Source organism: Mauremys reevesii, linkage group 13 (genome assembly GCF_016161935.1).
Source record: "Mauremys reevesii isolate NIE-2019 linkage group 13, ASM1616193v1, whole genome shotgun sequence".
NCBI lineage: Eukaryota > Metazoa > Chordata > Testudines > Geoemydidae > Mauremys > Mauremys reevesii.
Genome location: NC_052635.1, coordinates 19,895,396 through 19,922,842, shown reverse-complemented (window position 1 = coordinate 19,922,842; position 27,447 = coordinate 19,895,396). Strand labels below are relative to the sequence as shown.

General features: G+C 51.5%; 1 protein-coding gene across 21 annotated transcripts in view; it reads right to left on the bottom strand.

The window, feature by feature from the left end:
* The window catches only part of CHD6 (chromodomain helicase DNA binding protein 6), a 213,146-nt gene that overhangs the window by 119,652 nt on the left and 66,047 nt on the right, over positions 1 to 27,447 (bottom strand). For 16 of the 21 annotated variants that reach the window (XM_039499177.1, XM_039499178.1, XM_039499180.1 and 13 more), the window contains 2 exons: positions 13,935 to 13,987; positions 10,540 to 10,614 (listed from right to left, as the gene is read on the bottom strand). The exons of 2 other annotated variants lie outside the window; for them this stretch is intronic. In XM_039499177.1, coding sequence (XP_039355111.1) covers positions 10,540 to 10,614; positions 13,935 to 13,961 — 102 coding nt within the window. In that variant the 5' untranslated portion in view covers positions 13,962 to 13,987. The remainder of the gene's footprint in view (positions 1 to 10,539; positions 10,615 to 13,934; positions 13,988 to 27,447) is intronic. 3 more of the 21 variants (XM_039499181.1, XM_039499182.1, XM_039499174.1) reach the window with 1 other exon arrangement.

Sequence of the window (27,447 nt, the reverse complement as noted above, 5' to 3'; positions counted from 1 at the left end):
GAGAGGAGTCTCCTGTATATTCTCTGTCACTGTACAGGTCTCTGCGTTCCTTCACAATATAAGAAGCTATGAAGCAATTGCTCCAGTAGAGTTACACCAGGGATGAATTTGACTCATTAGGTTTTAACTCCAGAAACAAAAGCATCTTTACTAATGTAAAAGCATTACACTGAATCCCAGCTTGTCTCACTCCTCTCAGCTCCTTGCATTGTGAGGCCTGCAGGTCCCAGCCCCGGCACTGTGCCACTGGGACCTGTGCCTCTGGACTCCTTCAGCAGTGAGTGCTCACACAAAGGCTCCTTCCTTAACCTCAGGCTGAGCACAGTTGGATACTCAAGGAAGCCCTGTGTTCAGACAGCAGCATGGAAGTGACACCAGAAGGGAATGGCAGATGGGACTTGCGGCCACAAAAATGGACCAGCATATCCTGCAAACTCAGCATGAGGAGATGGAGAACTCCAGTGACTGGGAGTCTGGAGACAGGCAGGCACCACCAGTCATTAGCAAAGGGCACCCTGGGGAGTTGAAAAAAGAATGAGATGAGTTCATGGAGGATAGGTCCATCAATGGCTATTGGCCAAGATGGTCAGGGATGCAACCCCATGCTCTGGGTGTCCCCTAGCCTCTGATTGCCAGACCCTGGGAGTGGACGACGGGGGACAGATCACTAGATAATTGCCTGGTTCTGTTCATTCCCTCTGAAGCATCCGGCACTGGCCACTGTTGGAAGACAGGACACTAGGTTAGATGGACCATTAGTCTGACCCAGTATGGCTGTTCTTAGGTTCTTATGAGTGACCCCTAAAGGTTCCAGCCAAGATCAAGGCCTCATCACTGGGAGTCTGGACAAGGCAGCTCTCACAGACAGAAGGGCTGGTCTCACCATATAGGAGCTACTAGGAGGACACAGCTGTGCATCCTTTACCCAGCTCTACGCACAGGGGAACATGAAGTGCTTGTGTCTTTACCACTACAATGTGTTTGGCAGGACAGAGATGGGGGCCTGAAGAGATCAGTGAGCAACCGAGGAGAGAAAAGCTGATGCCCATGTTCTGGGGCAGACCCAGTGCCCTCAAATCTAGAGGATCTGTGAATGGAGACCTCATCCATCTGCCAATGGTATTTCAATGGTGCCCATCACCTTGGTATTTAGCTAAGACCACAGACAAGTATAGGGCCTCTTTGAATGCAGAGACTCTAGCAATGTTTAGGGGTTACCTATGGTATCATGTGTTAGTTAACAACCCTAACAGGACCAGGCCATGCAAGGTATCAAGGCTGGGATGGACCATGAGGCTGGGTTATGGGATTTGTTACAATCAACCAGCACTCAGCAGAGGGAAACTTCAACAATAGGGTCTAGCCCATGTCCCTGGGGTCTGTTGCAATGTTCCCTCTAATTTTTTCCATCCACGTGTGGAATAAATTGTATGTGCCTATGTGCGCCACCAATAGAAACAAAAAACCTAGGTATAATATATATTTTTAAAAAGTTACCATAGGAATAATTATTCCAGCCAGGACTGGCTGCTGGGGAAAGCCATGTGCTGTCTCTTTAAGACACTCCCTGAACGCTCTCTTGCTCTGTCCTGAGCCCTGTTGTCTCCCCTCCCACGCTCTGCACAGATGGGGCACATGGACAGGGTGAGGGGGAGATAGAGAGACAGACTGTGTGAACTGGCTGCTGGGGAAATCTAAGAAAGGCACTCAGCCACTCACCATTCACACCTCAGAAGCTCCAAGTGAGTCCTCCTGAGCCAGGCTGTCCCCTCTGCCCTGCTCTGCAGAGATGGGATACAGGGGTGCGGGGAAGGGGGACAGCCTGACATCAGCACCGTTCCCCCCTCTTCCACTCTGCACAACCAACAGGAGGGTTCCGGCTCCAGAGGGCAACTGCAGGACCGAGCAACGTGGTGGGAGGAGGGGCACCTGAACACATGCTGCCGGCTGTGCCTGCTCTCCTAATCAGCTGGGTGGCACATGAATCTCTCCTGCAAGGCCGCCCAAATGCGCAGCTTACAGGGAACACAGGTCTATTGTAATAATTGGGCCTACAAATTTACCCTAACTGTGAGCTCAACTGTGAAAAATATTGTCATGAATTGTCACAATAATCCGTTATATAAAACTGTTTAAGAAAAGATGTGAGGAGACAGACAGACTGAATTAATTTAAACTGACACCATTCAAGGACTGTGTTAAGATTATGACTGGTAAACAAGAGTAGCAGAGGACTGGAAATCAATGGACCAAAAATTAGGAAATTACAAAATTTGGAAATTAGACCTAATTGGTAGGAAAAAAATAATGAGAAGATGAATTATTCCACCTGTCACCTTTTTGGGGCCCTTAAAAAGAGACTTTTGTGCTCCCTTCCATTGTGCGGGTGCAGACCAGTGACCACTGCTTGCTAAAAATCTCCAGACTTAGATGCATCATGTACATATGCGTATGCACATGTGGGATACACATCAGGACCATCACTTGAAGAACCACCCTGAGACACCTGTTGTGTCCCCTTCATGGTTCTCACTGCATAAAGGCATCCATCATAGCACCCTTATATCTGCTTGTCCTGGACAAGTTACCCACTGTAGAGCACCCACCAGATCCATCAGCTGGCACCACCCAGGGGGGTAGGCAATTCACAGCTTCAGCATCTCCATTTCTGAGACATGGAGTGAAACCCTCAGATTAAAGCAGAAGCTAAGAAACCTCTCCCCTTCCCATCGCCTCTCCTTCTGATGGGAAAGTAATGCTGCTTAGAGCTCTGAAAATTCAGATGTGCTTGAGCGCAGGCTCCTAATATAAGGGACGAGTCTAGTTATTTCCATAACTATAGGACAAGGAAATTTGCAGGCTCTGTGGAATAACTCAATTTGCTTTATCTCTACAGTTCTCACGTTATTCAATAAGTCAAGGCTGGGCAAAAAGAAAGCCAGCAGTAGAGGGAGCCACTCGATGCCCTAGAGAGAGCAGAGCACAGACTACCATGTGCCCTTCCCATGAAGAAACCATGAGGAGAGGGAGGGAAAACAAGCTGCTGGAGCCTTAAACCCAGCAAATAAATCTGTTCCCCATCCCCAGAGCAGTAAAAGACGGTTACTCACCGTTGTAACTGTTGTTCTTCGAGATGTGTTGCTCATATCCATTCCAGTTAGGTATGTGCGCGCTGCGTGCACGCTCGTCGGAAGATTTTTACCCTAGCAACACTCGGTGGGTCGGCTGGGCGCCCCCTGGAGTGGCGCTGCTATAGCGCCAGATATATACCCCTGCCGACCCATCCGCCCCTCAGTTCCTTCTTGCCAGCTACTCCGACAGTGGGGAAGGGGGGCGGGTCTGGAATGGATATGAGCAACACATCTCGAAGAACAACAGTTACAATGGTGAGTAACCGTCTTTTCTTCTTCGAGTGATTGCTCATATGCATTCCAGTTAGGTGATTCCCAAGCTTTACCTAGGCGGTGGGGTCGGAGTGAGACGTGGCAGAGTGTAGGACTGCTGAGCCAAAGGCTGCATCGTCTCTGGATTGTTGTACCAATGCGTAGTGTGAAGCAAAGGTGTGAACCGATGACCAGGTAGCCGCCCGACAGATTTCCTGGATGGGGACATAGGCCAGGAAGGCGGCAGAAGAGGCCTGCGCTCTTGTGAGTGAGTGAGCAGTAAGATGGCTAGCCTGAATATGAGAAAGCTCGTAGCATGTCTTGATACAGGATGTTACCCAAGACGAGATCCGCTGGGAAGAGAATGGCATGCCCCTCATGTGGTCTGCTACAGCTACGAAAAGCTGGGGCGAACGCCGAAAGGGTTTCGTCCGCTCTATATAAAATGCGAGAGCCCTACGGACGTCCAAAGTATGAAGCTGTTGTTCCCGGCGCGAAGAGTGCGGTTTCGGGAAGAAAACAGGGAGAAAGATGTCCTGGTTTACATGAAAAGCAGACACCACCTTAGGGAGGAAGGAGGGGTGTGGTCGGAGGAGCACCTTGTCTTTGTGGAAGATCGTATAAGGCGGGTCAGCCGTGAGGGCGCAAAGTTCTGAGACTCGCCTCGCCGAAGTGATAGCAAGGAGGAAGGCCGTCTTCCAGGAAAGGTATAAAAGGGAACACGTGGCCATAGGCTCAAAAGGGGGCCCCATAAGTTTGGCTAAGACCAGGTTTAAGTCCCAGGTAGGGGCCGGGCGCCGGACCTGTGGGTACAATCGTTCCAGTCCCTTAAGGAACCGGGAAACCATCGGGTTAGAAAAAATAGAACGACCACCCTCGCTTGGTTGGAAGGCTGAGATAGCTGCCAGGTGCACCTTTAAGGAGGAGACCGCGAGGCCCTGCTCCTTGAGGGACCAAAAGTAATCCAATATCGTTGGAATAGACACCAGATGAGGATCGAAGTTATTCTGATTGCACCAGTGGGAGAAACGCTTCCACTTGGCGAGGTAAGTCGACCTAGTGGAAGGTTTCCTGCTCCCCAAAAGCACCTGCTGTACCGCAGCAGAACAACTCCGCTCCGCTTGGGTCAACCAGGCAGGAGCCATGCCGTAAAGTTAAGGGACTGCAGGTCCGGGTGGTGAAGCCTGCCGAAGTCCTGCTGTCATAGGTTTATTCCCCACTTTGAACTTTAGCGTTCACAAGATGGGGACCTGCATGGACTCCTCTAAACTAAAATCCTAGTTTAGATCTGGTTCTTGCTGCCACCAGTCAAGTTTTAAGTGTCTGACAAACTCCCTGTTCCCCCAAAACTCTCCCTGGGGAACACAGATTCAAACTTGAATCTCAACACAAAGGGAAACAACCATTTCCCCCCTCCCCTCTCCTAATACTTAGGAGAGATACCTGGATTCAAATTCCTTGAAACAAAACAAAGAGGGATTCACTTTTCCCCCCTCCCCTTCCCCTGAAAATCCAAACAAGGGAAGAAATCAATCAAGTTCTAAAAAGAAAAGATTTTATTAAAAAGAAAGAAAGAAAGTACACTATCTCTGTAATACCAGGATGGAAAAATATCACAGGGTCTGACTTATAAACCTGAAGAGACTTCCCCCTCCCTCCTCCTCAGAATAATCAGTAACAGCAAACAGAAATAAAGAATTTTTCCAGCAAACACACAATTGCAAATACAGAAAGCAACTCAAAAGACTAATCCGCCTTTTTAACTAATACTCACTATATTGAATAGAAGAGACTATTTCAGGAAACTTGGAGAACTTGAAGGATATGACTGGCCTCTCTTAAATCCAAAAAGAGACTAACTCCAAACAAAGAAACACAGACAAAGACTTCCCTCCACAGAGATTTGAAATTATCTTGTCCCTTGATTGGTCCTCTGATCAGGTGTTCATCAGGTTACTGAGCTTGTTAACCCTTTACAGGTAAAAGAGACTTTAACCCTGATCTGTTTATTTATGACACCTGCGTTATGAGGTCCAGCCATATTGGCAGGGGAATTGGTTCCGCCACTGATAGGTCGAACAGCAGGGTGTACCAGTGCTGCCTCGGCCATGGTGGAGCGATGAAAATGAGGTTGGCTCTGTCCCTCTGGAGCTTGAGCAGCACTCTGTGAATGAGGGGAAACGGCAGAAAGGCATAAAACAGGTGTCTCGTCCACGGGAGGAGAAACGCGTCTGAGAGGGAGCCCGGGGAGCGTCCCTGGTAGGAGCAGAACACGTGGCATTTCCTGTTCTCTCTGGAGGCAAAGAGGTCTACTTGGGGAAAGCCCCACCTCCGGAAAACTGTATGGATGACATCAGGACGGATCGACCATTCATGAGACAGGAATGACCTGCTGAGGCGGTCTGCCAGGGTGTTCTGTACTCCTGGGAGAAAGGACGCTACTAAATAAATAGAGTGGGCTATGCAGAAGTCCCACAGGTGGATGGCTTCTTGGCAAAATAGGGAGGAACGCGCCCCGCCCTGCTTGTTTATGTAGAACATTGTCGTTGTGTTGTCTGTGAACACGGATACACAGCGGCCTTGTAGATGGACTCGAAACGCCTGGCACGCTAGGCGGACCGCCCTCAGCACCCTCACGTTGATATGTAAGGCCAGCTCCTGGGGTGACCAGAGGCCTTGAGTGTGTAGGCACCCCAACCCAGAGATGATGCATCCGTGGGTTGGGGAGGGTGGAATGGTACCCCTGCGCAAACTACCACGGGGTCTAGCCACCAATTGAGGGAGTCGAGGACTGTCCCGGGAATCGTGACCACCGAGTCTATATTGTCCCTGTGTGGGCGGTATAGTGACGCGAGCCATGTTTGAAAACGCCGAAGCCGGAGTTTTGCATACAGGGTCACAAAGGTGCATGACGCCATGTGATCTAGGGGGCTGAGGCAGGTACGCACTGACGTTGTCGGGAAGGATTGGAAACTTCGAATGATCGAAGACATTGCCTGAAACCGTGGCAGGCCCTGGCCAGATTGGAGTCCAGAACTGCTCCAATAAATTCTATCCGCTGCGTTGGAGTCAGAGTAGACTTTTCGGCGTTGACCATAAGGCCTAGCCTCCCGAATAGGTCTGTGACTACACGCATGTGTTGGGACACCTGCAGTTGGGAAGTCCCTCGAATGAGCCAATCGTCGAGGTACAGGTAGACGTGTATTCGACGACGGCGGAGGGCGGCAGCGACCACGGCCATGCACTTGGTGAAGACTCTCGGGGCCGTAGATAGGCCGAAGGGGAGCACCGTGAACTGGTAGTGCTGGTTGTTGATGACAAAGCGAAGATAGCGTTGGTGTGCGGGTAAATAGCAATGTGGAAGTATGCGTCCTTCATATCGAAGGCGGCATACCAGTCTCCCGGATCCAGGGATGGGATAATGGTCCCCAGGGTTACCATGCGGAACTTGAGCTTTACCATAAACCTGTTGAGTTCTCGCAGGTCTAGGATCGGTCGTAGACCTCCCTTTGCCTTGGGGATTAAAAAGTAGCGGGAATAAAAACCTCTGCCCCCATGCCCTCTGGCACCTCCTCTATGGCACCTAGACTCAAGAGTGTCTCGACCTCTTGCAAGAGGAATTGCTCGTGAGAGGGGTCCCTGAAGAGGGATGGGTAGGGAGGGTGGGAGGGAGGGGGAGAAACAAATTGGAGGTGGTATCCCGCTTCCACCGTGCAGAGGACCCAGCTGTCGGAGGTTATCTGGGACCACGCAGGGAGGAAATGGGAGAGACGGTTGGAAAAAGAGGGTGAAGGATCCGGTAGGGAAACTGGTGGGCCGTCCTCGGGCGTCCCATCAAAAGTTTTGCTTCGACCCCGAAGATGGTTTTGGGGGCGGTTGAGTCTGGTTTCCCTGGTTGCCAGATTGTCTCCGCTGGTTCACCCTGCCACGACGTCTGGTGTCTTGTCGCGGCCTGGGTTGATTATAGGGGCGGTACGGCTGGGGCCTGAAGGACCTACGTTGGGTTACCGGAGTGCGCATGCCCAACGAGCGCATTGTAATGCGGTTGTCCTTGAGGCTTTGCAGTCTCGGGTCGGTTTTCTCTGAAAAGAGACCCTGACCATCAAAGGGTAGATCCTGAATCGTCTGCTGCAATTCAGGTGGGAGCATCAAAGCTTGGAGCCAGGATATGCACCTCATCGTTATCCCAGAGGCAAGAGTCCTGGCCGCCGAGTCCGCTGAATCCAGGGATGTCTGGAGGGTGGTTCTGGCTACTTTTTTACTCTCTTCCAAAAGGGCCGTAAATTCTGCACGGGAGTCTTGTGGCAGGAGTTCAGTGAACTTGCCTACAGACACCCATGTATTAAAGTTATAACGGCTCAGGAGGGCCTGCTGGTTGGCCACCCTAAGCTGAAGGCCGCCAGCCGAGTAGATCTTACGGCCTAGAAAGTCCATGCGCCTCGCCTCCTTAGCCTTAGGAGCCGGCGCTTACTGGCCATGCCGTTCCCGTTCATTGACGGATTGTACTACCAGTGAGCAGGGAGGAGGGTGGGTATATAAATATTCATAGCCCTTTGACGGGACCATGTATTTTCTTTCCACTCCCCCTAGCCATCGGTGGAATGGAGGCTGGGGACTGCCATGTGGTATCAGCATTGTTTTGAATAGTACGGATGAAGGGGAGGGCCACTCGAAGGGGGGCATCCACCGTCAATATGTCCACCATTGGGTCCTCTACTTCTGCCACCTCCTCGACCAGCAGGTTCATGTTTTGAGCTAACCTCCGTAACAAGTCCTGATGAGCCCGAAGGTCAATAGGAGGAGGACCCGAGGAGGATGTTCCCGCTACCGCCTCATCAGGCGAGGAGGAGAAGGAGAGGCCCGGTACCAAGGGATCCTGTGGTGGGTCAGTGAGCGGCGGAGCTGCTTCTGCGTCGGGAGGAACTTCAGGTTCCGCAGAAACAAGTGGCGCCTCGTCAGTGCCCGTGGGAGGAGGCCTGCTAACCGTGGCTTCGGGGGCTCTATGGTCAGAGGGACCTGAGCGCTGAGCCGCGAATGGGGCACCTTGCGCTTCGTGGTACGCCCACGGAGTCCAGAAAGCCCATTGAGAAGGGCCTTGCTCTTGGCCTTGTGGCTCGGACTGCTGGTAGGAAGCACTGCTGGTGTGGGACGAGATGGACGGGTGTCTCGAAGGCCATGGAGGTGCCGAGAGGCCCTGGGACGGTGCCGCCGATTCAGCCGTTCGGTCCCGGGGCGGTACCGAAGAACGGTACCGGTCCTGTCGGTGCCGGGACTGAGATTGGGACCATCTACCACGCCGGTGCTGGGAGGTCGACCGGGATCTCGAGTCTCTGTGGCGAGAATGGCTGCGGGACGTACGGTACTGAGAACGGTACCGAGAGCCAGACCGGTCCCGATAGTGTCTGTCCGGGGACCGGGATCGTGAGCGTCTCCACGAGTACGACCGGTACCGCGATGGAGAGCGGTACCGGGACTGCGAGCGGTGCCGGGATCAGGACCAGCGTGAGTGGGAATGTCTCCGAGATCGGGATCTGGAGTGACGCCTCTCTTGGTGGTCAGGGGAAGGGGGCCTCGTTATGGCCGGCTTGACAACTGACTTGACGACCCGCACCGGCGGTGCCGGGGGTTGAGGCTGTGTCGACTCCGTCAGCGCAATTAGCTCTCGTGCCATCGAGAAAGTCTCGGGAGTTGAAGGGAGAGCTAGCTCAACCGCAGCGTGAACCGGGGAGCTGTGTGGCACTGGACTCAACGGCCCTTGCGGTGCCAGAATCGACGGTGCCGCGCTAGGAGGAGCTTAGAGCTGCAGTGCCAGAGTTGATGGTGCCGGCGTAGGTACCGGGGTCCGGCCTGCGGGCCTGGGTGTATGATCCTTTTTAGAGGATGTGGTCGGCGCAGCCTTACGTTTCCCCGAGGGGGAAAGGGATCAGTGCCGGGGAGCCGGTGCCGGCTGATGTCGGTGCCGGGACTCGGTACCAGAGTGAGCTGGTGCCAAAGGTGCACTCCTCACCGATGCAGACTGCTGGGCAGTCGGTGCCAGCGCCGCAGGGCTAAGTGCCGATTCCATTAGGAGCTGCTTTAAGCGAAAGTCCCACTCCTCCTTTGTTCTTGGCTTGAACGATTTACAAATTCGACACTTATCAGGAAGGTGAGACTCTCCTAAGCACTTCAGGCAAGACTCATGAGGGTCTCCCACTGGCATCGGCTTCTGACAGGCCGAGCACGGCTTAAACCCTGGTGCCTTGGGCATGAGCCCGCACCGGGTCAGGGGAAAAAGGGGCTAGTCCCCCAATCCCCCGTTGGACTACAAACACTAACTACAACTAAACTAGTAAAACTAACTATAACTACACTAAAGTTGAACTATATACACAATAAGCTAGAAATAAGAGAAGCTAGGGCTGTGGAGGACAGCGATGCCGCACTCCACTGTTCCAACGACCGTCACGGGCAGTAAGAAGGAACTGAGGGGCGGATGGGTCAGCAGGGGTATATATCTGGCGCTATAGCGGCGCCACTCCAGGGGGCGCCCAGCTGACCCACCGAGTGTTGCTAGCGTAAAAATCTTCCGACGAGCGTGCACGCGGCGCGCACACACCTAACTGGAATGCATATGAGCAATCACTCGAAGAAGAACATGCTTAAATCAGATTCTAAACCCCCACCCCACCAGGACATGGGCCTCCAGGTTGGGCGCCCCACAAATCACATGGAAAGGTGACAGATTTCAAAGGTTACTCACAGCAGCTGACAAATCCTCATTTCTCCTGCATTAACAGGGAAGGAAGGAAATGCAAACACAGCACTTAGAAGCACTAACAAACAATCCACGAATATCAGACCACTTAGTAATATAAATAGTGAGAACAGGTCTGTGTGCAAGACCTGGCATTCCTAGCCCCAACCACAACAGGCAAAACACACCATGATGACAAAACCTGACTCCCCAAGGAGAAAGGAATCCTATACCAAGAGATCCAGATGACCGAGGAAGACTTTGGAATGCTATGTCAGGCCTTGCAGTCAACAACTGATAATGTTAACAGCACACCAGGCTTTTCAAATGCACTGGCAAGCAAAGTAATTTGGGATGGGATTTCCAAAGGAAGCAAGCAGTTAGCGAATCCATCTCCAAAGGGAGAGAGCGGCATCTCCTCACCTCACAGCCTGCAACACATCTGAGCCTCGACATTCTGCCTAACATGTCTCTTTCATGTGCACATGCACACACACCCTGAGATGACAAAGGGGAAAACAGATATGGATGAGGGACCCGTGCAGAACTGAATGCAGCCCAAGCCACACACAGGGCCTGTTAAAACTCTGTGAGTGCCACATCCTCTCCAGAGTCCACATACAGAAGGCTGCCACGAACAATGGCCCTGAAGCTCTACTGGGATGCCACACTGACAGGCCTCTCTACTGGGAAGAGTCTGGTCCACGTTGAAAGTGGAAGCTCAGTCAGCTTGAAGGTGTTCCAGCTCAGGGATCCAGCCCCAGGGAGGGGAGGAGAGGAGTGCCGCCACAGCCAGTGCCGCTGCCCTTTCATCCAGGACTCCCAGCCCCAAATGCTATGCAGGGACCTTCCCTGCCACCTCACTACCTACCCAGGGTTTCTTCCAGCCCTGTAGAAATCCCTAAGGCATTTCTAGCTAACAGCTGGACCAGCTGACAGTGCCATGAGACAGAGGGCCAGGTCCATTATGACTGGCAGTTCCACATACAGGCAGCCCCTTGTATGGCAGAGAGAACTGACTGTCTCCCACCCAGGCCATGCTCACCCAGAGCCACACCTGGCCCTGGCCTGGCAGACCCTTGGTCTTTACTTACTGGCAGAAATGGCTTCTGTTAATGAATTATTTGTGCAGATGAAGATGGAGGGGCTGGGGCCAGCCTGGGCAGCAGGGAAAGCACCTCAGAAGGAGAAGGCCCACCAGCCTAGCACTCCAGGCCAGGCAAGGTATGCCCAGAGAGTGCAGCGCATCCCCCCTGCTTGCCATCACTGAGGCTGCCTCACACTAACAAGCTCTCTGGTTCTCTCTGGGTCTCTAACACAGCCAAGTGCTGAAGTCTGCAATACTTTGGCCTGATTTCGGTTGTTCGGTTCATGTATGGGTGCTGCTGGGGTTGGTGACCCGTGATATACAAAGGTCAGACTAGATCAGGGATTCTCAAACTTCATTGCACCCTGACCCATTTCAGACAACAAAAATTACTACACGACCCCAGGAGGAGGGACCAAAGCATGAGCCCGTCTAAGCCCCGCTGCCCTGGGTGGGGGACCAAAGCCAGAGGCCCACTGCCCTGGGCAGGGGGACTAAAACCAAAGCTCAAGGGCTTCAGCCCCAGGCATGGGGCTGTAACCTGTGCCCCCCGCAACCCAAGGCTAAAGCCCTCGGGTATCAGCTTTAGCCTCAAGCGGTGGGGCTCGGGCTTCAGCTTTGGCCCCGGGCCCCAGCAAGTCTAACGACAGCCCTAGCGACCTCATTAAAACAGGGTCCCGACCCACTTTGGCGTCCCGACCCACAGTTTGAGAACAGCTGGACTAGATGATCTGGTGCTCTCTTCTGGCATTAAACTCTGGCTGCTGACCACACTATGCCATCCATCCTCATTCTCTCGACTGCTCCTTCCTGGCTAAGGCACAGACGCACTGGGGGGGGAAGAGGTGCTTTCCAACACTAGGGTGTTACACCAGCCTCACCCACAGGAACGGGAGCTGTAAGAGATTCACGTCACTCTGGAGGAAGCCCCACTGGCTCCCCCACTCCCTCTGGCAGCACCAGCTCCTGCAACATTTTCGTTTGTCCTGGTCTGCACTACACCCCCTACCCCACACAGAAGCGAAGCTGCCTGCTGCTCTCCCTTCTACCTCCATGCACACTTGGGAGCAGTTTCTGGAGGCAGGAAAGCAGGTAGGGCTGTGGGAAGGGCCCCCTGCTGCTGTGATTTTCCAGGACAGACAGTAGAAACATCTCACTTCTCTGGTACAATAGCAGAGCAGCCCACTCCAAAGTAGAGAGAGCACAGGTCCAGGAGTGGCAATGGGCAGCTCCTGAATGAAAAGATTCTGAGGCAAGTTGCTGTGGAATTACACCAGGAAAAGTATGGTCAGAACCTGGCCCAATGTCTCTTTGCCTTTGCTCAGGTGGTTCAGGACCCATCACTACAGGAATCCCATCTGATGCCACTGTTTCAAGGGAACACCTGCCAGCAATCTGCACGATAACCACACCTGGGGAAAGGCTGCCAATGAGGAAGCATTTTTACCAGGCTCCCTTTCCTTGGTACACATTAAATCTTGCTGGCAGCATGCACTCTGCTGGGAAAGGGCTGAGTGGGCTTTGCTGACTCCATGGGGTGGATAGTTCACTATCCAAACCAGATACAGTGCACTCCATTTATAAAAATCACTAATATAAGAATCAACCGCATACCGTGATCAAAGCCACTGGGACAAAATCGTTCCTATACTAACTAAAATACTCCACTTGTAAGACTCAAATCATCCAGGGCAGATGTGATTCTTACAAAAGGAGTGCACAGTACAAGGGGGATGGCAGTGGCTACCTGGAGAGAGAGAGGATCTAACATGTGGGCTAAGCAGTCCTGAGAGAAGAGCACTAGAAGCAGTGAAGGTGGCTTGAGCTGAGCTTTGTTATTATTCATTTCTTTGTCATTAAGGACAGACCCCAGAAAGGGGTTAGCTGCTGCTCTGTGGGCTTTGCTTCTGAGTAGGCTGAAAGAGGCTCCCACTCCCTTTAAGAGATTTATCCCATTATTAGATGCTCACTTTAATGGTTTCCCATTAAAAGCAGCATGGACACAAATCCATGAAGGGCAGACTGGCTTGTTTTACACCCTACAAACACCTTTCACCCCAGAGGCAGAGTCTCCATACATTGAACAGGTTCTATCCCTTTATCACAGAGCCCAGGGGCAGCTTCTCCCTGTGCAAATAGCAGAGACAATGACCAGCAGCTCATAAATCTCCTCCAGTAGCAGATTTATTCATTCAATTTGTATCGTAATACCGGATGTAGCAGGTCAGAGTCAAGGGTCAGAGGCTTGGTGGCCAGGATTATTTCTGAACCGAGCAGGGTTCCTGAGCTGGCACGGCAGGCCTCCCCTCCCCTTGCCCCACCCCCTCTCCACTTCCAGCTTTATCTGGGACGGTTATTTATTAGCACTTATTGTAACAACTTTACCGGTTTTTCTAAATCACAGTGGTTGTGAAGCCAGACACACTGGAATGGTAGGAGCTTCGCTACCCAGGCTAACATAAACAATTAAGTGTGTCTTGTTTATTAAATGGAAAATAAATCCCACTCTCTGCCCTTGCCTCAAGCAGAGATTTATATGCCCCAAGCCCTCAGTTACATTTCAAAGCACAGGTCCGTGGCCCTGACAAGAGGGGCTGAAAGCTGGAAATGGACACACACCTCTTGGCTACACAACAAACATGCTGTAGGTCGGCTTGCTGTAGCCACCACTCACACATGACGAGGCATTGAAGCCTCAAAGACTGATTAAGGTGAAGGAGAGGTCACAAACCTGCTTTTCTTTCTTCTGAATTTTCATTATCAACTTGAGGATGAATGTTACTTCTGCAAAACATAACACAAACACTCAAAGTAAAGATCAGTGTAGCATCAGTGCTGGAAGCCTTTCAGCGTAATGCCCCCTGACTGACTGTGTGAACCCTAGTGAAATGGGCTGGACAAACCTCAGCCATGCTGGAATATTGTTAGCAGGGATAGGGAACAGTATCTATGGTCTACATCTCCTGATAAACAGGAATCCACCAACTTGTCACAGGCATAATAGTCACTGTTTACCAGACCTTGACAAAACACAGAGCTTTAGGCCTTGTCCGCACACACACGTACAGTCAAAAACCTATGTGAGTTAAATGGTGCAAACAATTCTATGGGTTTGATGCGGGTTACAGCACTTCCGTTTGTGCCTGTAAATTTACCGAAGCAAGACATGAATGTCCACATACACACTGGCAACCGTTTAACTAAATCAGCTTAAAATCACACCTCCAGTGAAAGCAGGGCAGTGTTGTGTGTCAAGCAGGCCTTCTGCTCAGATGCTCAAAGCCAGCAGAGAGAAGGCAAGTTAACACAGACACCTTCTCAGTTACCGTAGAGACCAGTGCACTACCCAGAGAGTGAACCAGAGGAGGTGTCATCCACACCAACTTCACTGGAAAGGAAGAACAATTAAAAACCCTGCCAAATGGGGAAAACAAAAGGGAAAGAATCAGAGAGGGCAAGCATGAGTTATAAACCAAGGAGAAATCTCTTCCCCCTCATTGTTTTGACAGCCCTTCATCTCCTTCCTTCTGGTGTGTGTGTTCGTAACCACCCTTTGGAAACCTGGGCTTGAAATTGTTTCCTTATTGAACAGTGCTTGCCTGTTCTTCCCCTCATGCGCGCGCGCACACACACGTTTGTCATTGAAGGGCTTCCCATTAGCAATGAGCTGCCATGATCATGGGCACAGGACTCCAGATGCTGAGTTAGGAGCAGTGAAGCATTTATTTTGGAAAAAAAATATTCAAACCCCTAACCTTCAGCATCGCAGCACAAATTGTGACCCACACTAGCTGGTGGTAACGGAAATCTATTATGCTAGAGGGGGGAATTAAGCCCAGCCCCATGTGATGACCCTAGAGGAGGGGGCTGGGCCATCAGGGCCATTGACAGGTCGAGGGGAGTAAGCCCAGCCCAGCCCAGGTCTCTTCCACCCTGCTGCTCAGACAGCTCTCAGACATTTCCAGTGCCGTGTTTGCTGCAGCTGCTGTAGTGACAGCATGGGCCCTGCCAGAGAAGGTTCCTGTGTTCAGTGATTCTGGCAACTCTCCCCTGAAGAACACCATCACAGAAAGGAACATCAACACAGCTGTTTGTAACAGTTCACATCTCAGCAAAAGCTGAACAGAATTTCATGGGATTTGGGTCTGTTCTACATGGGGAAAGTTACCAGTATAGTTATGCTGGTATAATTATATTGTTCTTCTTGTTCTAGAATAAGAGTTATACCAGTATAACTAGAGTGGTATAATTAATTATACTGGCAAATTTCTCCACGTAGATAAGCCCAAAGAACAGACACTTCTGTGGCCTGAGGGCCTTTCCCCTGCTGAACATCAAATGCCAGCTGTAAACAATAGTGAGACGAACATTTCTCAAAGAAAAGGTTGCAAGAATCCTTTGTAATGGAAAATATTAGACAACCTGAATATAGGGGTTGCTACCAGCTCTCTCCTTCTCTATTCTAGAGCATTTTAGCATTGCCAGCCCCAAAGCAACCTCCTAACACACCAATAACACATCTTCCATCCACAAAGTGCCCACAGCTGTGCACAAATGTTTGCACCATGCCTTTAAGTGATTGCATTTGCTCTGAGCACCGCTAAGCACCATGCCCTCCACCATAGGGTAGCACCAGCACAGACAGCAAGCGCTGATGTAGCTGTTACTACTGCTCCCCCTTCTGTGACAGCTCAGAATGCTGGCTCCATCATCCCACCAGCCACTCCCCTGCCCAGGCCATTCGCACCCAGGAAAAGCCAAGGTACTCCCTGGTCACCCCTGAATGTGCCTGTCCCTCCTACCTTGACATTCCCACAGCTGCATAGAACAAACTGACAAAACTTATTAACAGCTTGAAACAGAACTTTCTAAAATATTTTTGGTCTCAGAGATTCATCTGCAAAACAAGAGACAAAATACAAAAGACGAGTGGCAGACACACAGATACAAGGACACATACGGACAGGCCCCTCCCCCGGTGGACACATTTTGTTGCCTTGGAAGCCCCACATCCGTAAGGCTGAAGAAAAGGGGTTGTCGGCTGCACACAAGGTTCCCAAAGCCCCCGCCCCCACCCCCACCCCAAAGCAATCAGTTATCTCCCTATTGGGCACTGCCTAGTCAGCTCTGTCCCCCTCCCCTGCAGAGATCAATACACCTCCAGGGTCACTCCTTAGGCAGGGGAGGAGGAGTTGAGGGAACTTGATGGACTGCAAGAAGGGGTCCAGAAGGATGTTCTCACTCCAGAACCAGGCTCAGAAAGTGCCTCTGAAAGCTCTGAGTGAGCAACTGTAACCAATGTAGAGTGCTTGACAGTGTGAGCTAGCCAGGGCCAACTCCTCCTCCTGCAACATGCTCCAGGACACGTCCTGGTCCCTCCAGCCTCCTGGATGTGGTGGGACCAGCACAGTTCTACTTTGCAGGAGGAGGCAGGATTCGTGGAACCCACTGAACACAGGGTTACAGCCCTGTGCACCATAGAGCTCACCTTGACAGGAGCTCCCTGCAGCCTAGCACACAGGGGGAAAGGCTGGGAAAGAGCAGGATTAGTAGGTGCTATGTGAATCCACCAGCCATTGCCCACGTGGGAGCGCCACCTTCTGAAGAGCCCTTTGCCAGACTCATGTATAGGGCTTGGTACAGGCTTTGGGCACAGGTGTTTTGCTGCTAGACTCACAGGAGTCACTAAGAGCTCCTTCGTGGTCTCGGGTTTCTCAGCCCAAACTGGTTCTGCATTCCTCAGCTGAGTACCTGTCCCCGACAAAGCCCCAGGATCAAGAACTTCCCACATGACAAGCAGCGCAGGCGCAAGCATTATGGACTGGTAGCACAGAGACAAGAAGCAGCTTAACGTGGCAAAGTATGCTGGGAGCTCTCTGCTGCTACCTGCCCCAGGCATATGAGATAAGCGGCTCATTATTTCTCATTTCCTGGCATCCAAATGAGAAAACACAGCTGTGGCAATAGCTCTGCCTTGGGCACAGCTGGTGAAGAGATGGGTTAAGGGTGCTGGTAGGACAGGCCTGAGCTGGTCTATTTCCATATAACTGCCTGCAAGGCTGAGAGATCTCATTGGGCAACGCCACCTTCCCAATGTTAGAGCTGGGAATTCAGTCTGCCAGATCCAGTGGGTGAAGCCAGACTCCAGTGCACCACCACTAGCAGGGTTAATCTCACCTCAGAGCACCACCACTAAGCCAGCTGGCTTTGGAGAGAGGGAGCTGCCAGGATAATGGCTCCCCCTCCCTCACAGAGGAGGTGCCATAAAGCCATTTGAGGGAGTGGCAGGGCTTAACTCTCCTTGGGCTGTGGTTGAGAAGGTGGTCTTGGCCCCTATTTAAAGGCCAGTCCTTGTCCTGCCTCGCGCTCTCTTCCTCCCCTTGTATTGGTGCTTTGCACCCCATCTCCATTCCCCAGTCTCTCCCCATCCTCTGGTTATTCTGGAGATCTCCTCATCCCATGTTTTCCTGCTCCCCAGCCCCCATTCTCGATGGGGGATGGGGAATGGGGCTCAGCTGGGCAATAGTTCTTTCCAGATATAAGAAGCATCCTAGCTCCACGGGTTTCCCCTGCATCCTCTCCCATGTGCAGAGGCTCCTGTGCTTGAGGCTGGGGACACTGAGCAAGCCTGAGCATCTTCTCATCCAGGTGTCTTCTCCCACAATGGAGAATGCAGACATGTCCCACATACACTCTGTGGGGAGACACAGCTACACTTCCCCAGTAGCCATGGCCAGGCCACAAGTAGGGTGCTAACTGGCAACAGGAAAATCAAAAACAAACTGGCAAGCCAGATCCTGCTCTGATAACCAGCGGGGGAGGAATCCTCCTGTGAAGAGCAGCCTCCAGACTAGCCTCAGTAGCAGAGAGCACCTGCATGGATCTTGCTGTCAGATCCGACTGTTCACATTGTGTCCACCTGCTGCAAACCCTCCTTCCATTGCATTAGGTTTTCTTTTGCCCATCCCCAGTCTCCTCCATCCCCCTGCCCTGCCGGGGATTTAGTTACAGAAAGAGAACACGGGGCCACCACCTCCTCTTCCTCCCACACTGCAGCTCATCCCCACCCCATCGGCCTTCACCTCCTCCTCCCCCTCTACAAAGGATATGTGAAGCCAATGGGCCCTGCAAGTTGTTTCACTGCTGGCTGCAGGGCACTGGCCTAGTTCAACTCTTACGTACCTCGGCATTAACACTAATGCCCCCATGCAGCATGTGGCTGCCAGGCAACCAAACCCTTCCACTAGTCTGAACTTCCATGCATGACTAAAACCTCAGAGTGACCAGGGCCCATGTTCCCTCCAGGGGGCTAAACCGTGCTCTGGAGGCTCAGGTATTCCCTATTCATACTATTCAAACAGCCCAGGAAAGCGAGCCCTGGCTATGGAGGGCAGCAAGCACAGGTTTCCAGCTGGCAGCATATACCCCAAACATGAGCCAAACTCTATGCCAGGCGAGCCCACACCTGATCCAGGCACCCTATGCAACGTCTGGGGAAGAGGATTTTAAGTGTACTTTTGGACAGGAAGCTTACTAACCTGTGCTCCCTGCCTTTTAAGCAAGCCTCCCTTCCCCATGAACGTGAGTCCCCAGTGGGAGGGATCTTGGGCTGCAAGATGAGCACATCACTGCAGCTGGATGTGTCTGCTAACACAATCAGCAACAAAATTGACATTCATGTCACCATCGTTATGTTCCAGAGTTAACCGTCATTTGATCAACTGTTTTTTTCAGGCTCCCTGTAGACAGCACTGCACCTGTTCACACACAGGTGAGCTTTTGAAGATTCATGGATTCCAAGGCCAGAAGAGACCACTGTGATCACAGAGTGTGACCTCCCATCTAACACGTCAGAGACCTCCCTCCAAATAATTCCTAGAGCAGAGCATTTAGAAGAACATCCCATCTTGAGTGTAGCCTTGTAACCAGAAGTGCTAGAAATCTGTCTGGGTTCTGGTTTGTTTTTAAGTGAAAACTTTGATCCACAGCCATGTGCGTGGTAGGAAATGCACTAGCGTCAATCCACCCCATACCACAAAGCAGCACGTAACCAATCACTAGCTCTCCAAGCCATTAGCTCACACAGTGGACAGTGAAACCCAGAGGCTCAGGGCTGATAGTACCATTCTATCTATGACACACACTGTATTGAATGGCATCCCCTGGTCTCCTTTCAGCACTGGACACACTGTGCAGGTGTTCCTGTGTCTTGCTTTGCCGAGGCACCCAGCAGCAACAAAGCACCCAGTTTCTTCCATTCGCAGGAATGACTGTTTCCAACATATGGCAGCGTGAGGCCAGGGCACAGTGAGGTGGGTGTGGCATGATTCCCCTCCCATCTTTGGAAAATGGAGCTTTTCCTACAGTCAGACATACTCCCCTTCCAGAGTCTGTGTCACTCCACCAATGCTTCTCCTCCTGCAGGGCCCCTCCAACCCAGCTCCTGCCCACCCTCATTAGAGGGTTCCACCCTGGGGCCCCACACCATGAAGTGGGCATCCAGTCCTGTCCCACTCCACCTTCTCTAAAGCTACAGCCAGCAGCTTTTCCCTTGGGCTTCTCTGTCTGACTCACTGGCCAAACAACCCGCACCTCCTCAGTGTCCTTGACCCTCCCTTCTTCCATTGCCCCTCTCCAGCTCTTCCATTGACTCTTTGCATGGCGAAACCCACAGCTGTCCTCTTTACTGTATTGCCCCAGAACTGTATTTTTGGGATTTGCTCCCCTTCACCTGACTCTGAAGCTGAAGAATGGTGTTTTGACCCTTTGTTAAGTTCCCTGCGTCCCTCTGGCAACGAGTTTTTGCCATCCCTGGAATGGAGCTGAAACGAGATGAATGCAGCTGCCAGTTTGACACATTTAGCTAACGGTGCACTGACTTTATCGCAGCAAGACATCTGTGTGCAGCTGCACCAGCCAATTCCAGCTCTGGGAACAGCACGTGGCATGTGTCTGCACAGAACAGCCTGCAGGGGGAGCACAGGATGAGATGCTCACTACAAGATCTCACACCCATGGAATGAATTTGAACAGAAGAACAGACAGGACATTGGCAATCCCTGTGGGTCCTCCCTCCCCTCCCCCATCCCTCACAGTGCAGAATGGAGGAGAGGGTTAGCATCACCTTCCACATTTCATTAGCAGAACTTCTCACTGTCTCACTCCAAAGCAAAGTACGAGAGCCCCCTTGTAAATCTGTAAGGGCTTCAGTAACCCAGCCCTAAGTTCTGACCCAGCTTGACTCCTAGAAGCGAGAATACACAAAGCAGGTTCCTCTGGGAGTTCTGCTGCAGGCTCAGGAGCTTCCAGGGAAGCAGAAGGACTCTGAAGCCATGGGCTTTTGCTAGGCATCTGCTTACAAGGTGGCACTTCAGCAATGCTTCCTGCAAGTAAACACAGATGCATTGCTACAAGCCCCTCAGCTGCCAGACTAGTCAAGGCTGAGCATATCAGTACCCAGCAAATCCAGTGGGCTACCAAGAAACTAAATGGGGTAGTGTTTTGCACCAAAACCAAAAAGGCCTAGAACTATGCTAGATGCCAGTCTGAGTCAGACATTGTTCAACAACCAGTGCAGAGGTCCCACCCATCCTCTATTACCCCTCTGTTCAGTCTCTTTTTAACTTCAGCAGTTGCTAGAAGACAAGACAAGGATGCTAAAGGAGAAAGGTTTCCAAAGTATTGTGTGCAGCAAGGAGCTAGCAAACAGCAGTGCAGTGACTGTGAAGGCAACCCCTGCAGCATTTACATGCCCTCAAGGCCAGGGACATTATACCGCAGGGGTTGGCAACCTTTCAGAAGTGGTGTGCCGAGTTTTCATTTATTCACTCTAATTTAAGATTCCGCATGCCAGTGATACATTTTAACGTGTTTAGAAGGTCTCTTTCTATAAGTCTATAATATATAACTAAACTATTGTTGTATGTAAAGTAAATAAGGTTTTTAAAATGTTTAAGAAGCTTCATTTAAAATTAAATTAAAATGCATAGCCCCCTGGACTGGTGGTCAGGACCTGGGCAGTGTGAGTGCCACTGAAAATCAGCTTGTGTGCCACCTTCGGCACCTGTGGCATAGATTGCCTACCCCTGTTATACTGGCATGGCTTTGCTTCTCACTGCTCCCCTACCAACTCATCTGGCACCTGTCTCCACTCTGTCACCCACAAGCGCTGGGTGCTGCTGGTGCCAGAGCCATTACCTCTGTGGGTCTCACCTACTTCATCCAGCTCATTTCAGATTGGAGCTGAAACTACAATGCAGAAATCCCTCAATGTCCCCTCCTGCTCCACTGTCCCCTCCTCACCACATTCAGATTTCTGAAAAGCATGCTTGTTAGGGAAGGGGTTTGCATGAAAAAGCACCACATGATCGTCGAGACACACCAGCACACCCAGAGGGAACAGAAAGAACTTCAGCTCCTCTCATCAGCAAAGGAAAATCCCCTAACACAGGGGTGGGCAAACTACGGCCCGGAGGCCGGATCCGACCCGTCAGAGCTTTGGATCCAGCCTGCAGGATAGCCACCGCCGTGGCACCACAAACCCCGCACCACTCCCGGAAGCGGCCAACACCATGTTCCTGTGGCCCCTGGGGAAGGGGGGGTGCACGGGGGCTCAGCATGCTGCCCTCGCCTGCAGGCACCGCCCCCCGCAGCTCCCATTGGCCAGGAATGGGGAACCGCAGCCAATGGGAGCTTCAGGGGAGGTACCTGCAGGTAAGGGCAGCACGCAGAGCACTCTACCTCCTCTCCCTCAGGGGCCACAAGGATGTGGTGCTGACCACTTCCGGGAGCGGTGCGGGGCCAGGGCAGGCAGGGAGCCTGCCTGAGCTGCTGCATACCACTGCCACCCCAGAGCAACACAAGGTAACCGGCACCAGGCCGGAGCCTGCACCCAGAACCCCTCCTGCCCCCTACACGCCAACCCCCTACTCTGAGCCCCCTAACCCCCTCCCATACCCTCCTGCACCCAACCTCCTGCCCAGAACCCCCTCCCACACCCTCCTGCACACCAACCCCCTGCCCTGAGCCCCCTCCCACACTCTGCACCCCATCCCTGCACCCCAATCCCCTGCCCTGAGCCCCCTTGTGCACCCCACATCCCTCCTGCACCCCAACCCCTTGCCTTGAGCCCCTTCCTGCACACCACACCCCCTCCCACACCACGCACTCCCTCCCGCTCCCCAACCCCCTGCCCCAGCCCTACATTCATGGCCCTGCATGCAATTTCCCCATCCAGAGGTGGCCCTCTGGCCAAAAAGTTTGCCCACCCCTGCCCTAACAGCACATCTGTTCCCCAGTGCTACTGGGCTGGGCCAGCACTAGGTATGAGCCCAAGCCTCAGGAGGAGACTTCAGAGTGCTACCTGGTGAGCCACAAGGACACCCGAGGAGGATGGCCCCAATGGTGCTGGGAATTGTGGTAATGGACCAAAATCAAGATCCTGTGCGGCTAAGGCAGGGGTGGGCAAACTTTTTAGCCCGAGGGTCACATTGGGGTTGCAAAATTGTATGGAGGGCTGGGTACGGAAGGCTGTTCCTCCCCAAACAGCCTGGCCCCCACCCCATCCCATCCCATCCCCCCTCCCACTTCCTGCCCCCTGACTGCCCCCCTCAGAACCCCGACCCATCCAACCCCCCTGCTCCCAGTCCCCTGACTGCCCCGACCCCTAGCCACACCCCCTGGAACTCCCACACTTATCCAACCCCCCCCGTTTCCCGTCCCCTGACCACCACCCCCAACCTCTGCCCCATCCAACCACCCCCTGCTCCCTGTCCCCTCAGTGTTCCCCAGGACCACCTGCCCCTTATCCAACCCCCCGGCCCCAGCCCCCTTACCATGCCGCTCAGAGCAGCATGTCTGGCAGGCGCGCCACCCGGCCAGAGCTAGACACGCTTCTGCTCTGCTCGGCAGAAGCGCACGGCTCCGCAGCCCAGGAGGGACAGCAGAGGAGGGGCCGGGGGCTAGCCTGCCGAGCTGGGAGCTCAAGTGCCAGGCAGGACAGTCCCGTGGGCCGGATGTGGCCCGCGGGCCGTAGTTTGCCCACCTCTGGGTTAAGGGGAAGTGCTGCAAAGGAATCATTCAGGGAAGCACTACCTGCAATCTGTCAGCAAAACGGTCACTACAGGGTGTCTCCCACTCAAACTCATTCAGATGGAGCAGACTGAACAATCAGGGTAGATCTAAAACTTAAGAGCCACAATATTCACCCAGGTTTCCTGGCCAAATTCCATCATGACAATTGCAGCCGCAACTGGATATGGTATTTTTCTTCACAGCCCATTCTAAGATACTGGGTGCCACCTCTGTGCACTTTTAAACAGCTGCCATGTTCCACCACAGAGGTAGCAGCAGTCCAGCAATGAGTGGAGGGATTGCAGTTTCTGTACAGAGATATCTTGTCTCCGGTATGCCCTTACAGTTTTGCAGTTCTTAAGCACAACTGGTTACTGCTGTTTTGAACACCATTTTTTTAAATTAACAAAACGACTGCATTGAGATTTGCTGTACACATAACATATAAGCTCCCTGGGATGTTTACACTGTTATGTCTCTAAGAGAAGGTTAGCTAATGATATGAGCCTGAAGGAAAACATCTCTCTGTTTGGGGGCAGCAGGGAGGAGAAGACAAAAAAGCCCCTCTCCCCACAGTAAACATTTACCCAAATGGGTATTCAATTCAATTCCAAGGTCTAATCTTTCCTATTTCCCCTTCTCATTCCCACCTCTTCCTCTGACAGTCCTCCTCAGAGCTCACTCAAGATGGAGCAAGTTCAGATGTGGTCACCATGCAGGTTCTTGCTGCTTAAAGAGTTTTTGTATGAGCGTCACTCCATTCTGTAAGCCAAAGCCACACTCAAATGAGAAATCCTTTTGCAGGGAGAAATATCTCTATAAGAATCAAGAGAATCATCTGGCTGCTCAGCCTTCCACTTGCTGCCAAAACTACTGGAAAGACATGTATGGATTACACACAAATGGCTGGAAATCACCATCAAGTCCAGTGAAGAGAATTCTCTTGCAGCCAACTCCCACATAGATATGGAGAAATGGATGCGGGATTCGCCCATATCCTCCCAACTACAAACACTGCATGCACTGTGAAGCTTACGAGCGCTAAGAGACTAAGAAGCAAAGTATTAGTGCAGATCAGTATGGTTTTACACCAGGAAGATCAACAACAGAGGCTCTTTTTGCACGGAAGCAGCTAGTGGAAAAAGAAAAAAAAATTCATATGGTTCCACAAGTTCCAAAGGAAAACATCTAATGGTACATGAGGGAGAAAACAGGTACCAGAACTTGTTCAAGGCACATATGTAGAAGTAACATTAGTAGTCAGAACTTCTAGTGGTGAAACAGATGAACTATCAATAAAGGTGGGAGTACGTCAGTGATCAGCACTCTTGTTTATCCTCATCTTGGATACCTTCACAAGGAACATACAGAAGGAGGCACCTTTGTATATGTTTGCAAATTATATTCTATTCAGTGAGAACGATAGTCCAGAAGAGAATCTTGATAAATAGAGAGATGTGCTGGAGAGACATAGGCTCAAAATAAGCCAAGGAAAAATATTATAATTATCATAATTTCAAAAATGTGAATGCTGAAGAATTATCCATGAAACTAGATGGACAGACAATACTGAAAATGCAGAGTACCTGGATTCCCAAATCCAGGAAAATGGGGAAATAGAGATCAAAAGTAGAGGTATAAATGCTTGGCTCAAATGGAGAGAGATAAGTAGTGTAATATTTGACAGGAAGATTCCAGTTATAGTAAAAGGGAAAGTCTATAAAACGATGGTCTATCTAGTTCTGATGTCAAGTATCAGAGGGGTAGCCGTGTTAGTCTGGTTCTGTAGAAGCAGCAAAGAATCCTGTGGCACCTTATAGACTAACAGATGTTTTGCAGCATGAGCTTTCGTGGGTGAATACGAAAGCTTGCATCCGAAGAAGTGGGTATTCACCCACGAAAGCTCATGCTGCAAAACATCTGTTAGTCTATAAGGTGCCACAGGATTCTTTGCTGCTAGTTCTGATGTATGGCACTGAGTGTTGGGCAACAAAGAAGAAACATGAGCAAATGATCTGTTTCACAGAAATGCAGATGTTGAGAAGGATGAGTAGCGGTAAGCAAAAAAGACCACGTGAGGGTTTGCGCCCCTGGTTGCAGGGCAATGCAGCCTAGTGGCCAGAGTCCATAGACCTGCCCCTGGTTTCAGGGCAGTACGGCCTAGTGGCCAGAGTCTCTAGGGTCACTCCGGGTTGTGGGGCAATGCGGCCCAGTGGCCAGTGACTCTCCCACTCCACCGGGTCCCAGCCTCTGGCCTTTAACCGCAGCATAGGACCTTGCCGCTGGCTCAGCAGGTGGTTCCTACTGAAACACGCTGAGACTTGCTGGGGGCAAGGTACAGTCCGTCACCCCCTCCCCGGGTCGCTTCCTACCGGCTTGAGCGTGGAGATTTCCCACAACTCCCTAGGTTCCCTGCGGGCCTCTGGGTCAGTCGCCTCCCCAGGTTCCTCCTGTAGTAGGGCTTTGGGCCGGCCTGGAGAGGCTTCAGTCCCTGGCGCCTCCATGGGCGGCAGCTGGTCCTCCACAGGAGTTTCCCGGTCAGGTCCTTCCCCTGCGGCTGCCAACCCAGACTGATCTGGGCTCCCTCCTTTTATTCTCCCAGAGTACTTGGAACTTGTTCAAGGCACATGTATGTTACTGACATGCTCAAAGTAACACCCTAAATGAAAAACTTGGGGAGTGCAGGTTCAAATGGTTTGGTCATATACAGTAAAAGCAGTCCTGGCAACTATGTGAGAGTCCAACAGATCAACTCTGAAAGAAAAACACAGAGAGACTGACCCAAGAAGAAGTGATGGGATGTCATAAAGGAAGACATGTTGGCATGTGTTGTGATAGACAGTACGGCACTGAACAGTGCATTTTGGAGGGAGAGGACTCATAGAGCAGACCCCATTTGATAGGGTTAATGCAAGGAAGAGTGACATTTACACAGTATGGGTGTAAATTAGTAGTAACATACATGTGTCACTTGCACTGATAATGATTCTCCAAGCACAGGGCATGTGTGCACTATGCCACGCAGAAATCCCTCCTTTCCCCAGGGAACAAAGCTGGGCACATGCGTGTAAATACTAAGCCTGCTCCTTTGTCCACTGAAGTCACTGACAAAACTTCTACTGACTGAAGCAAGACCCAGCCTAGACATCTGACTGCCATGAGCTACAAGGAAAACTGGTTCTGCTCATCAAGGACGAGGGGGTGATATGTCAATTTACTCACAATTTATATGGCATGGGCAGATCAGATGGAAATTACATGTAGGTCACAAGTTTCTGCCAACATACCATAAGCTGCTTATGCAGTGAATGAACATCTTTTAACTACAGCCAGGGCTTGCCTTGGCACTGAAACAGAAAGGCGGGACCAGAGATGTAAGGTGCCTGCTGGAGGATGACAAGATGGGGAGTGGGGTGGGGGGTGTACACGAGGTCAGCTGCTTCCATAATTCTGTTTGTATTCTAGTATTTCTTCAATTTTGGTACTTTCTTCAATGTTGGCTCTATGCCAGAAAGCTGAGTTACAAAAGGAAAGAGTGGAGGCTACTTACCAAAGCCTGCTGAGAGCTTGTTTAAACCTGTGTCATTCAGGGTCATGGCACTGAGGCACTCGGAGAAGGTGAGAGAGAACCACCCACAACTTATCCTCTTTAAACCATCACAGATGCACCCTCTTCTTGCAGTGCTGTAGCCATGGAAGGCCACACAAGTTATGCATCCCCACTTCAGTCATTTCAAAATGACCTCACTCTGGGATCTGCCTCCCTGGCTCTGGGAGTATCTGAACTAGGGTCAAGAGCAGCTTCTCTCCTAACTTTGCTCTTCCCACCTCTCCACCTGCAGTCAGCCAATAGAACAGTGGTTCTCAAACTTTTGTACTGGTGACCCCTTTCACATAGCAAGCCTCTGAGTGCGACCCCCCCTTTATAAATTAAAAACACTTTTTTATATATTTAACACCATTATAAATGCTGGAGGGAAAGCAAGGTTTGGGGTGGAGGCTGACAGCTCGCAACTCTCCATGTAATAACTTTGCGACCCCCAGTTTGAGAACCCCTGCAATAGAAAGTGTCACTCCTGACTATCAGTACTAGGATACCCAGAGCATGTGGAGAACGGAATTCACCCTGAAAAGCCCTTTATGAACAGCACTAGAGAATATCCCATTTGTCT